Here is a 14572-nt window from a genome sequence, read left to right as displayed (position 1 = left end):
AGTGTCACTTGTCCTTAGACTGGCCGTAATTAATAATTAAATGCTTCTGGTTGTAATGGATTGACCCGTCTGAACTCTTCATTAGTCACCGAGACGCAGACATCACTCAAACTATTTTTCACCTGCCCTCTGTCGACTCCCCCGGAGGCAACAGAACACTGTGAGGTGTGTCTGGAGAGGCAGCGCAGCCCCATCGTCCCCGCTAATGCCCCTGCTAATGCCCCAGCTAGTGCTGCAGCTACTGCCCCTGCTAATACCCCAGCTAGTGCTGCTGCTACTGCCCCTGCTAATACCCCAGCTAGTGCCACAGCAAATGCCCCAGCTAATGCCCCAGCTAATGCCCCATCTGGCACAACTGCTAATGCCTCTGTTAATACCCCAGCTTGTGTCGCAACTCATGACCCAGCTTGTGCCCCAGCTAATGCCCCAGCTAATGCCCCTGCTAATGCCACAGCTAGTGCCGCAGCTAGTGCCCTAGCTAATGCCCCAGCTTATGCTTCTGCTAGTGTCCCAGCTAATACCCCATCTGGTGTAGCAGTTAATGCCCCCGCTTATGCCCACAGCTAGCACCCCAGCTAGTGCCGCACCTCATGCCCCAGCTAGGGCCGCATCTCATGCCCCAACTAATACCCCAGCTCGTGCCACACCTCATGCCCCAGCTAGGGCCGCATCTCATGCCCCAGCTCGTGCTGCACCTCATGCCCCAGCTAATACCCCAGCTAGTGCTGCACCTCATGCCCCAGTTCGTGCCACACCTCATGCCCCAGCTAATACCCCAGCTCGTGCCGCACCTCATGCCCCAGCTAGTACCCCAGCTAGTGCCACACCTCATGCCCCAGCTAGGGCCGCATCTCATGGCCCTGCTCGTGCTGCACCTAATGCCCCAGCTAATACCCCAGCTAGTGTTGCACCTCATACCCCAGCTAGTGCCACACCTCATGCCCCAGCTAATACCCCAGCTAGTGCCGCACCGCACGCCCCAGCTAATACCCCAGCTCGTGCATCGCTTTGGGGGAAGGACATGTTGATGTAAAGAACGAAAGTAGGTGGTGCCATAATAACCTTTAAATTTCAGCTTTAAAGTTTTTCTCCACGCAGATGATGAGAATGTCTATTTTTACAAAAATCAAACAAACTGAAAATAACTACAATCTCAACCTGCTGTGAAATTCCTCGAAAACCTCTCCTATAGGTGTTGCATTCTGGGTATTTTTACACACTCCCCCTGACAGCATGGCTCTGAGGCTAGTTTGATGGCAACGAGGTAACAAGCTTTCATGGCAGCATCACTGATGTCTCAGTTCGGGTCTCAGTGTCATGTTATGTCTGCTGTTCTTAAGAAAATTGTTTAAAATAAAATTGGGGGGAATTTCTTTCAATTTGCTTGGTGGTTTGGCTGCGTGGGAGCCCCTTGTGGACCGGTTTAGACGGAAGGGTCTCATGTTTGACACTCCTGTTTTCGATGGACTGTACGTATGAGCCACATTTATATCTTAATTCTTCCTCTCTGGCTTTTTAAAGGAGCTTTAAAATTCAGTTAACAGTGTTTTGGGGTGAATAACACCCTGATATTAGAATGAATATGTAAAGATAATTAGCTTTTTCTAGATTATTGTGATTCATCCCAGCTGAAGCTCTCCAATGTTTCCTGAATATTTGACCCCTAATGTAGGACCACCCCGCTTCTTCAAACATTTTCCAGGAGGGAATAACGGCCTTATATCTGGATGAATGTGTGTATTTCTTTTTAGATCACATTGTGTTAACAGAAGAAAGCTGCCTCCACATAAAGCCAGAATAAATACAGAGATAAACTTTAAGTATGTGATGATTTTCACCGGAGTAACTTCATTCTGTGAAATAATGTTGTGAGGTAACGACGGAGCGGCCTTGAAAAGTCATCACTTTCAATGTGGAACAAAGCACAGAAAGAATGGTCACAAGTTAAAGGAAAACACACTCGCTTCACTAAAGTTACAAAACCACTCTTTTCCTTTATGTGTCGGACTCCAACTCAGCAGGTTTTATCAGTTTTGTTAGAATTAATCTTTCTTAAATGTAAAGTGTGATATCTCGTCCTGGAGACAATGAACACATTGGTTTTCCCAATTCTTTCTCATGAATTTGCTCCAAACAAAAGTTGAATTTCCGTTATTAAAAAAAGGTAACATACGCTCTAAAGAATATGATGTTAAAAAGAAAAAGGGTAAGGTCAAACTGTTTAAAGATAACTAATCGTATCTCGAAGGCTTTAGATAGTTTAGATAACCATAAAATAAACTGTGGTGTTCAACAAGGTTCAGCATTCGGCCCACTTTTCTTCTTGTTATATAGGCGCAGATCCAGAAATTCATTATGTTTAAATTTTTTTAGATATTTGCCTAAGAAATCTGAAATGGATTTAAAATTAAATTCTAAATTGATTCTTATATTTTTTGGGTTTACACAAAAATAGAGAAATTTACTGTGGCTCAGTGCTGCCACCTATTGAAAGAAATATTTCTATTGAATATTTTTTATTGTTAAATTCCTTTTTTTTTTTAAAGTGATTTTAATTCTGTTCTATTTTAATCCATTTTTATTTTGTATTTTGATCAATATATTTTGTATGGATTTAATATTTCAAATGTTGGTATTTCAAATTTTTGTATTTTAAACGAGGATTTTTGTATTATTCCTTGTTAAAATATTTGTTTTCTATATTTTCATTTTTTTGTTTTATTAAAATAATATAGTTTGTATAGGTTTCATTTATTGTACTTTGTTGTTATGTATTTAAACTATTTTTGTTTAATTCAAATTTTACCTGTCTTCTGTCATTTTATTTTTAAATGTATTTTTAATAATAATAATAATTATTATTATTATTATTATTATTATTATTATTATTATCAAGTATACATACAATTTTCTCTTATTTAAAAAAAAAATCTCTCTGAACATTACTTTTTTTTTTTTTCATGCAATGCCTATGTAAGAGGTTTTTGTTCAGTTGAGTTTCGTTTTGAGTCTTAAATGTTCCTTCAGTATCCGTGTGCGTATCCCAGGAGGAGATTTCCTCTCCCTCGTTACAGACTCTGGTTACATTGAGGCCAAACAGCAGCACCCATTCAGTGTGTTAATTTCCCAACCATCCATTGCTCCCGGTGTACTTACACCGGAGCATTTTTGAAGTGTGTGTGTGTTGGGGGAACGAGCTCGCTCTGCAGAATGAGAAGTTCTTGCCTGGTTCCCGCCATCTGTCCGCTGTCCTCCCTCATTAATGTGCCTCTCTTCTTTATTCATTGAATAGCGAGTGGCTCCACTAATAAAGAACACCCCACTTTACTTTCAAGCCTGTAATTACTGATCTAATTTTGCTTAATAATTGCTCCATGGCAATGACATGTATATTTACTCGTAGCCCCGGCAGCCCCGTGGTGTGTGTTCTGCCTGGTCGTGTTTGGACGGCCGCAGGAATAATTCAGGCCGACGGCCTCTTTCATCAGACCTGCCGTCTTTTGTGGCGTCGCCCCGCCGCCACATCAAAGCTGCTCTCGGCTGGAGACATGAATACATGCATGAGCGTGCAGAAAGGTGCATGTAGATATGTGGGGAGCGTGCACACCTCGGCTCAGATTGGTTGTGTACTCAAGCACCCAAACCTGATTTCACCAACCTATGAGGATAAAGATGGAGGTTCCCATTTAGGTTCATAAGTTAAGGTGAGGTTTCAAGCCTCGAGTTTTTACTTTTTCGCTACCAGAAGGCCAAAGTGAATCCGACCACATCTGCCAGCGGAATTTCTGCAGCTAATTTATTGAAAAAGACAAATTGTGTCTCGTAACTTTAATCAGCATGCATGCATGCATGTGTTACTCCTTCACAACTTTTAGAATACTCTCAGTATTTGGAGTCATTTCAACTGGTTCAAATGGGATTAAAATGACCAGCCTTACCACCACCTGTGGACTTGATATGTTAATAGTTCTTTGAAATTGGCCACCGGATTTAAGGACGGAGACCACACTGCCACTTCCCCATGTGTGATTTAAGAGAGTCCGAATTAAATGAATTTATATCAACGTACAAATCGCATGAATCACAGGTGTCAAACACACGCAGCTCAATTTCATCTCGAGTCGGCTGGACCGGTAAATTAGTGCCATTAAAAACTTATGAATTTTATCTTTAAAGTTTCTCTCTACGCAGATGATGAAAATGTCTATATCTTCACAAAACCAAACGATTAGGACGGAATATAACTCCATTCTCAACAAGCTAATTTTAATGAACCTTCTGGTGCAAAATACAGTGAAAACTTCTTCTATAGCTTTTTCACTTTTTACAAACTCACCCTGACATCATGGCTTTGAGGCTAATGCTAGTTTGATAGCTTTCATGGCAGCATCACTGAAATCTCAGCTCGGGTCTCGGTGTCGTGTCGCTAAGAAATTTTGTTTTAGAGGGAAGAAAATCATGTTTTCTTTTCAATTTGCTTGGTGGTTTGGCAGCCGGGTTGGAGCGTCTTGTGGGCTGGATTTGGCCTGCGGGCCTTATGTTTAACATACTGTGTGTGTGCGTGTGCGTGTGCGCGCGCGCGTGTGTGTGTGTGTGTGTGTGCGTGAGTGAGTGTGACAATAATATTGTGGTTGCAAATTATCTGGGGGCTTTCCCTCTAAACGGAGTGTATACTGAGGCTTGTAGTGTGGTGCAGTGCTCAAGGGCATTAGTGTGTGTGTGTGTGTGTGTGTGTGTGTGTGTGTGTGTGTGTGTGTGTGTGTGTGTGTGTGTGTGTGTGTGTGTGTGTGTGTGTGTGTGTGTGTGTGTGTGTGTGTGTGTGTGTGTGTGTGTGTGTGTGTGTGTGTGTGTGTGTGTGTGTGTGTGTGTGTGTGTGTGTGTGTGTGTGTTGTGATATATTGCTCACCCGAGCGGCGGCGGGCCTGTGAAGTGCAGCAGATTAGACGGAGCCCATTCCTTTGTTAATTTAAATGGGTTCATGCATCATGCTTTGCAGCAGGCTGCCGGTCGGAGCGTCGCTGCCCAGAGGTGCTTTTAATGGCACAGCGGGGCTCCACATGTAAAGAGCTTTAATTCCTTGCATTTGAATAAACGGGCTTTTATGATTTCCCGTGCATCTCTGAGTAGTTCTGTGCATTGTTTGCACACGTCTGTGCATATTTTAAGCCTTCATGTAAATTACCATTGTTACTCAAACCTTGTGTGGTCTTCATTTTTCCTGTTTCGGCTGGAATCTGTTGATATTTTCATAATGAAAGAGCTGAGAGCGGTTTAATGGACACTGCTGAAATGGGTCTTGATACTTGTTTCTTTTTCATTCTGCTGACGGTCGAACGGAGCGAAAGGAAAATGGATGAGGTGAAGGGGAGGTGACGGAGGGTCAGCGTGACACAGCTGTTCAACATGACATGGTTCATCGAGCCTGTTTGACAACATGTAGCACACACACACACACACACACACACACACACACACACACACACACACACACACACTGCTGATTTGGCATCAGTCTTTTCAGTCATTTGGTTAATTTTACTTGTCATGTTCTCGGCTCTTTTTAATTCCTTGTTCGTGAAACTGAACAAAGAACATTTAGTTTGAGTTCAACGGTTCGGTTCTTGTGTCCAGAGCCTGAATAAAACTGATCCAGTTGTCCAAAAGGTTTCGTTGTTGTTTTTGGTTCTGTTCCACCAATTGCAGAAGCGTTATGTATAATGTGTACAGGGTTAGGCAAAATAAGTTGAACGTCAGCCTAAACCCTTCGGTCTACCTCTGCTTGTTTGTTTGTTTGCTTTGTTTTGTTTGTTTGTTTTGCCTTTGTTGTTGCATTTTTATTTATTTATTTTATTTATTTTTGTATCTGGTTGTTACTACATACATTCAGTGCTTCTGCTATTTTCTTCCAAACGGACGTTGCTTTCAAAAGAGTTGCCGTGGAAACGTGAACTTTTCTGGAACAAAAAACAAAGGTAGAAGGTCTCGGGTGAACGGGCAACTCGTCCACGGGCAACTCGTCCACGGGCAACTCGTCCATGTGATTCCAGACAACTCGTCCATGACAATTTTTTTCAGCATTATTGATTTGAAGGATTGGATATCAAAGTATATTTGACACATTTTGAAGGATTATTAAGTATATTTGACACAAAAACATAAGATAATGTAATCTGTAATCTCCTGCTCTACATATTATTGATGTTTAAAAAAAATGTGTCATTAACAACAGTGCAGTTATTTGTAACTGAGTATGACATGTAACAGAAAATTGTCTTTTTTTTTTTAACTACTACTGCTCTTAATAATGATACAAAACCCCAGACATGACATCTGAAATAAGACTTTAAATTATGGACAAATTAATATTTTAAATAATAATCTTTCATCGTGAATTATTAATTTGCTGCAATGAAATACTAATTAAAAGACACAATTATAGTTCTAGCCCACAAGATAATATTTTGAGACCTTGAAATATTAATTGGAGGCCACAATATAATCAACATGTTTTTCTGTTATTAATATTTTTATTAAAGGTGAACTATGGCACAGTAATCACAGGACATTCAACACTGGACACTTTTTCCATATTTAAAGACCCATAGATGTTTTCACAGACAGGCCACTAATAAAAAAATGATATCATTACCTTAAACTTTACATTCAATTACAGTTGGAAGTGGAGGAAGGAAACAGAACAGATAAAAAAAGGGAGACGAGAGAGAGAGAAGAGTCGCCTCATTGAATCCAAAGAGAGTTTCCACTTCATCTGTAAAGAAAATCTTATCTTTTCCAGCCACTGACGGGTGTTGTTTTCTCTTTCAGGACCCTCCGGTTCTTCCTGTGGGACAGTTCAGTGAGAAGTTTGTTCACTTCGTCACTCAGTGGTGAGTCTCTGTTTCTTCTGAACATATTCTCCTTGGTCATATTTGCTTCGGAGGACAGTGTTTCAAGTGAAAACACATCCTTTTTACACAAAGTTTGGAGTTTACAAGACATTGTTTTCAAAACAGTAGAGAAAAGGATGTACCGTCATTTCCGGACAATAAGTCACTACTTTTTTCACACGCTTTGAACCCTGCAGCTTAAACAATGACACCGTTAATTTATGGAGATTTACGGGTTAACAAGCTTCATGCCGGTAATACATGGGTGATGCGTTCAGGTGCATCACGTAACGCCGAGCTTTCTTTTTCTTTCTTTCTTTCTTTTTCTTTTAGAATTTGCTGGGTGTGGCTTATATTCAGGTGCGCTCAATAGGCCGGAAATTACGCCAGTTAACATGTTGCTGTTGGTTGTTTTTTAATAATGAAACCAAACACATGCTTAAAGAAAACTACACTACAAACGTTGACAATGGGAGTACACAGACATTCGTATGGACGGACGTCGTATGGGCGCCAGCAACATTTCTGAAAAGTTGCATTTTCCCCATTTCCACAGAGTCTGAGCGTTTTCAAAAAGTTTGGTTTCCAGTGGCTCCGATCACCGTTGTTGTGTGAACAGACTTCCAACCCACCAAAATAAAAGTTTTCCTTTTTTACTTGTGTAACGTTGTGTAAACGGGGCCTTAGCCTTTTAAGTGCATTAGTGTGTGGTTTTATTTGGTATTATTCTCCGATGTTTGCGTCTCCGGCTGCACAAAGCCCAACTGAACAATCCCAAACCACAAGCTGCATCTGATCCAAATTATAAAAGAGTCACACAATGGCTTTAAAGTGCTTGTTCCCATTTGTATTCATGCGTTGTGGCTGTATTGGCCATTAGATCCCAAATCCCAGCTTATCTAAAAGCTCTTTTTATTTTAAAATCTGATTTATCTACTGCATGAAGACAAACACAGTGTTGACTTAGTGTTTGGCTCTGATTCATTAGCCTCTTGTGACCTTTACAGTTAGATAAACACACCCACACACACCCAAACCACATGTGTGTGTTTGTGCATGTACCAGCTGTTGTTTATCCCCCTGCGGTGGTTTTATTTGGTGTGTGTGTGTGTGTGTGTGTGTGTGTGTGTGTGTGTGTGTGTGTGTGTGTGTGTGTGTGTGTGTGTGTGTGTGTGTGTGTGTGTGTGTGTGTGTGTGTGTGTGTGTGTGTGTGTGTGTGTGTGTGTGTGTGTGTGTGTGTGTGTGTGTGTGTGTGTGTGTGTGTGTGTGTGTGTGTGTGTGGACTCGGCTGAAGGCTACACCCACACACACCAGTTTTGTGATGACCACCGATGTGGTTCATTCTGTCAGATTACACTTATTACAACACACACACACACACACTGATAAACTGTGTTTTGTGAAGTTACCAGAGTGAGGCCTTCTTCTCTTTCAGACTTTGTAGGTTTTGTTTCAGTCCTCCTCTTGAATATTAATTTAAAACTCGCTGTGAAATGAAAGTTAGAACAAAAGCATCTTCAAACACGGCATCAATAGAAACCAGATTCAGACGGCGTGTGTGTGTTTTCTTTTTCAGCATGCGGCGGCACCCCAAAGAGAGACCTGCACCTAATAACCTCATGGTAAGTTAAACCACGCTTTCCATTAAAACTCCGCCAAGGACCGCCAAATATAAGTTTTGAATAAATGTGTACTGAGGGTGATCATATTCATGCATTCCAATAAAAATTCAATTAAACATAATTTGATTATCTCGCTGGCTTTAGGAATATGCGATTGTATTTTTTTTTTTTTCCGCAATGATTGGGGTGTTTCGGGTCAAGGACCCTTCAAGTTGGCGCCGCTGCGTGCAAACAACAGTAATGAACTCTCTGCTACCAATGGAGGATGTCAGAGAGAGGTCACCGAGGAACCTTGAGGTAGGATTGAGACCTACTTCAGAAATAATTTGTTTAATTCAGCCCGCCTGAATGAATGAGGCCGAGCTGTTGTACCAGAGTCAAATCATTCTGGTTTACAAAATTAAGTTTTATAGCCTCATGAAAATTTGACCAACTGACAAAAGGAAATTATTTTTAAGTGTGTGTGTGTGTGTGTGTGTGTGTGTGTGTGTGTGTGTGTGTGTGTGTGTGTGTGTGTGTGTGTGTGTGTGTGTGTGTGTGTGTGCGTGTGGGCGTGTGGGCGTGTGCGCGTGTGGGCGTGTGGGCGTGCGTGCGTGTCACCTGTCTTTGTGCATAAGAAATACCAAGCGCTGCGTCGACTCATCATATGCTGAACTTCATCAGTTATCTTATGGCGCTTTTCCACTAGTTCCTACTCGGCCTTACTCCACTCAGCCTCGGTCGTTTTCCATTACAATATAGTACGACCACGGTGTGGGCGGAGTCATCGGGGCTTTTCCCCGTCGTGCACAAGTAATCACCCCTGATATAATTCAGGGCGAACATGCATTGGCTATCAGCTCAAACAATATAATAAATAGTATGTATTTTTATATGTTTGTTTATAATATTACAAAATGTGGATCGTTATGATCGTGCTTCAATGTCCGGTGTTTCGATTTCAAAGGTGCCCCTGTTAACTGGTGACTTCTGCCACCAGCCTTTAGCAGCAGCTGATGTTAAACTAAGACAAACAAACACTACGATACTTTGAACTTTAATAAACCAGCTGTTAAACAGCTTTCACCAGGATAGCTACGGATTTCGGTTGGGTTTTTAACATCTGCTGTGAAAAGGGGACGCTCGAGGAAGCCGGTCACCAGTTAACAGGAAAACCAGTTCATCCAAAACACCACGGCTCAGAGAGCTCCCGATACTCGTAGTGGGTCGCTCCGTTGAGCTCCTGAATCCTCCGGAAGCCACCAGAGACAAAACGACTGCACGTCGTCGCTGCTCCACGGGGTTCATTTCTGTGCATCTATCTCTGTTTGTGAGCGTTTATGTTGTGTTCGGGTTTTTAAAAAAAAATGGCGGGTGAATCAGCCGCCTTCTGACTCATCTGTGTCGTGACGCGCCGGCCAATCAGCGGCTGCCAATGCCACATTTTCTGCTTCCCTAAGCTCGCTTGGAACCTTGGTCTCGCATGTACCACGAAAGCACCTGGTAGCGGGCACTAACACGAAATGGAAAAGCGTAAAAAGCAAGGCGAGTAAGGGCGAGTTGGAACTCCTGGAAAAGCACCTTAAGAGGAGTCAGTGGAGGAGCTTCAGGCATCTGATTGGTCGCCTCTCAGCGGGGTTCCACCTGACACACGACCCCGAGGTTGAATCAGACTCCGTTTGCACGACAACATTTCTCGTGAAAATCATTTTTGTTTCTGAAAAGTTTGGCATTTACATGGCAACGTTTTGGAAAAAATGTCCACCAACACTATTACAGTGACGGTTAACGATAAAACTACCAAGTCCCAGGAGAACCTGGACTGGGAGTCATGACACTTATTGTTATTGTTCATCTACTGAGCATGTGCAGAACAAGTATTTTCTATGGCATGCGCAGGAGCAGTGTTCCAGAAAAGTCGCGTTTCCCCCGTTTACCGGGAGTTAATGTTTATAGCTTCTTGATCTCTGCCCGCATGTGGATGTGTTCCGTTACAAAAACAACAAACAGCGCCAACTTTTCTGAAATGAGATGGCCGAAATGTAAATGTTTTTACTTGGAATGTTGTCATGTAAACAAAGTGTGATGAGTCGTTCACTAGAAAGGCTGATAAAACACATTTTTCAAGCTGTTTAACTGCATTCATGTGTTTTAGGTGTATTTTTTCATTGCAGATAGTTGAGATTTGCTCGTGTTCATGACCTCAGTTGAATCAATCAGAGAACAGCGTTTCAGCTCTTTCTGGTGGTTTGAATGCCCCAGACTTTTTTTTCTTTCTTTCCATTAGCATTAGCACACATCAGCAGCAGTTTGCACAAACTGCCTTTTAAGAGCTGCAACACACTCAGGCTGCTGGGTGAGGACCGGGGACAGCGACAGCGGGTCCTGTGGGAGGTCTGAGCGGCGGTCCGGGGTGTGAATACAGAGCTGCTAACGGATCGCGTGTTCTCAGTCTCACACCAGGACCGAGTCAAACCCTCCATCTTGTGTCCGACTCAAAGTTTTGCAGGCTTCTTTTCTTTTGACTTCATTTTTGTAAGTGTTCAAGTGGACGCTGCTTTTAGTTCCTTCTTTTTCATCACAACGTGTGACATAATATGAGCACTTACAAGCTCCTTCTGACGGTTCTTCTCTTCAATTTTTCACACAATTAGAAAATGAGAGTTTTTAAATCATGCAAGGACGAGGATTACACCAGTGCTCCGCAGACTGTTGGGAAACGATTCAAACTCACTGGTGCTTCTCACTTTTCTACGTGTTTCTCTGTATGATGTCAGTGGAAACTCCAAACTAGAAGGTGATGATGTACAATGACTATATCATTTTAATATGTAAGATAGTGCAGTTGTTACTGAACAGATGCTTCTGATGCAGTTTGATCTACAGTGTGGCGACTCTGAGGCTCCATTCACACAACAACGCTCAACGCACGCTGTTTTTGCGTTTTCGTATTCACACCGCAATGTTTTGAAAACGGCGTCCGTTTCCACGGCAACGGGAGAAACGCTGAAAACGATGTGGTTAGCATGTCACGCCACGAGTTGGTGCTTTGTGTGTGCTTTTATTTCAAGAACAACCAACAGCGCCAACGTCTGGCCCAGCATTGTAACCACATCGTTTTCAGCGTTTCTGCCATTTCCATGGAAACTGACATCTTTTTTTTTTTTTAAACGTTGCCGCGTAAACGAGAATCATCTCTGAAATGAGAACACAAAACAAAACCTTTTCACTTGAAACGTTGTAGACAACGTCCTCCTTATGAAATAGTTGCAACGTATAACGTACGAGTCATTTCTGACGGCATTAAATCCCATTTATCCAGACTTACACGCTCCACCCTCCAGGTTTCTGTGCCGCTGTGCTGATTCTTATTTATTCGTAAAGCTTTATCGTGACTTTGCGATCTTCTCTTTTCAGTTTGCCTTTAGTGTCTCTGCTGCCCCACTTCTTTCATATTCATCCTCATCATCCCATATTTCCACCGCTCTCTCCTTCTATTTTCGTCTTTCCTTTACCTATATTTTGCCCTCGTGCAGGCCGCGGGTTTCTTCCTGTGCCGTGATGAACTGAGATATAAGGTCATGGATGTCTGCCTTTGTGGCAGCAGCATGCTGATTGTCTTTCTCTCCATTCTCCTCCCTCGTTCCCTCTTTCTGCCGCTCCATTCCCCGGGCCTCCTGAGTACATTAAAACTCTTTACCTATTCTATCTGTATGTTAATGCGTCCTGCCTCTGTCCCCCCACCCCTTCCCACCCCTCCCCCCCCCCCCTCCTTTCTCTCTGTGCTGCCAAACAGAAAATGCCACCATTTGCTTTCACTTTTTATCCGTGGAAGGTAATGCCGGGAAATCACACAATGGGGTAGACACTGAGCAAATAATGTTGTTTTATGAGCGCACGAACTCACCTAGCAGCTCTAGTTTGCTCATCTGGTTTCAGCGTGTGGTTTCTCTAATCACTGGTGTAGCTTTTATTGACGTCATTATTGTCACAGGGATTTTATCCTATTAGACGCTCTTTAAAGGGCTCCTGTTTGATTGCATTCCTGCTCCTGATGGCTTCTGTCCCTGAAGCCTGATGCAGCCTGCTCCAAAAAAAAAAAACAAGAAACGGACTTCTTGTACACAATGCTTTGCTCATACTGTGAATATTTCATTTCATTCAGTTGAGGTTTGTTAGTATAGAAGGTCTGCGGTGAAAGGAGACGCGCCCAACGTGAATGAAAACGAGAGAGCAGGGACATCGGCATGGTGTAGAGGGCAGAGCCGAGCTCATATAACATGATATTAATAACAGAGCGTAGCATGAGTGTCCTTCGTGTAATTATTATATAGTGCACTACAGCCAGAGATTAAATAGCAATGCTAAAGGACATGCATTTCATCTTGGTTAAAGTGAAAAAGGCAGAATTTCTTTTCTAAAGCCATAAATCCGTCACCGTCTATTTGAATTATCCGGCCGTGGTGGAAAACGACTATGTCTGGTGTCTGCACCACCCACTACTACATCCACCTACCACTCCATCCATCCAATACTCATTCAATCACTACTCCATCTATCCTTTACTCCATCCACTGATTAATCACTTCTATCCATTCCTCCACCTATTCATTACTCCATTCAGTCAATACACCATCTGTCCATTACTCCATCTACCTACCACTTCATCCATCCATTACTCTACTTATACGTTACTCCATTCAGTCAATACACCAATTCATTACTCCATCCATGACTACATCCGTCCATTACTCCATTATTGCATCCATCCATTCTTCCTTCCGTTACTCCATCCACCCATTCCTCCTTCCTTTACTCCATCCACCAATTTCTTACATGCAGACACTGGGTGGAGCTAAACCTTGGAAGATCAGCAGTTTAATTTTTACTTTGTGCTGTTCTCTGTTCATGTTTGCTTTCCCTCCTTAACAAACACTCTCACATCTTACCTGGCATACAAACGAGTGTTTTGTTTTGAATATATTTCTTCAGTTCCGGTGTGAGCAACTCTCCTTAAAACTCTCATGAATGTCGTTCACGTGGTTTCTCAGCATCCCCCAACTTATGTCGAGCTCAGCTCATCTCGGTTGCATTGAGCCCAAGCTTTGTAAGAAATGTTGCTGCTGCCCCGATGCGAGTCCAGTCAGCTGCTGCTTTAATTAATCAAGGAGGAATATCAAACGGAGCTCTGAGTGGCTGCCTGGAGATCAATACCTGATATCTTGTATCAGCAAGATAAAGAGTCACATGACGGGTCGTCACAGAGGAAAGTGAGTGTGTTTTTCTCTCGTCATGCTGATGCATGTTTAATGGACGACACTCTATCCTGTCATCATAAGCTAATGACGTGGGTCACTCCAGGAGACTTTCCATTGGCTCGCTCCCAGGCTGGTGGCTGCAGGTAATTGGTGATGACCTGAATGCGACGTCCATCTGAGGGGCTTCTAAGATTTATGGTCAGGAAACCTGAAATGATGCTTTTCTTTATCAATTCAAATACAAATCAGTCTCACTCTTCATGTTGTCTCCTGACGTTTTCTCCTTTATTGTTGGAGTGACGACAGACTACATGTAAGCAGACTTAAAACACCGTCTGGTGGTTCCTAGTGGTATTACAAGGCATTACAGATACCAGCAGCACGATGCGCTCGCCTCTGACAGCAATACTTACTTTTTATGTGAACAGCCTTAACCAGGAAGTCCCACAAAAATCTCAGATTGAGTTCCTAGTAAAAGTTGTACAAAACAATTCATTGCACCCGACTGTTGTTTCCTCACATTATTTGAAGTGTGTTAAAGCTCCGGTGGTGATTTTTTTCCATCAGATGTGTAAAAAGTTTTTTTGCAGACTTTGTGCAGTTCGCTTATGAAAAATAGGTAAAGTGGATGATCGTCGTCATGTTTATGTATTTATTGAAACAAAACAAACAAAAAATGTGTTTACTATTTTACTACTTTCATGGCGATTTATGTTTTTGGCTTTATCACATTATTATCACAAAGTGTCATTGGTGAGACTGAATCTTTTGAGTTTTGCCATTTTCAGACTTTGTAACTCGATGACTAACCCCGGTTTTTAATCCC

At 42.4% G+C, this 14572-nt stretch overlaps 1 protein-coding gene across 1 annotated transcript in view; it reads left to right on the top strand.

Annotated features, from left to right (window-relative positions):
• The window catches only part of map2k5 (mitogen-activated protein kinase kinase 5), a 67682-nt gene that overhangs the window by 45806 nt on the left and 7304 nt on the right, over positions 1–14572 (top strand). The window contains exons 20-21 of the mRNA XM_080458146.1: positions 6826–6887; positions 8464–8509. Coding sequence (XP_080314272.1) covers positions 6826–6887; positions 8464–8509 — 108 coding nt within the window. The remainder of the gene's footprint in view (positions 1–6825; positions 6888–8463; positions 8510–14572) is intronic.

This window comes from Lipophrys pholis, assembly GCF_963383615.2.
Source record: "Lipophrys pholis genome assembly, chromosome: 2".
Classification (NCBI taxonomy): domain Eukaryota; kingdom Metazoa; phylum Chordata; class Actinopteri; order Blenniiformes; family Blenniidae; genus Lipophrys; species Lipophrys pholis.
The sequence above is the reverse complement of the archived record's forward strand: the minus strand, read 5'-3'. Positions and strand labels throughout refer to the sequence as shown.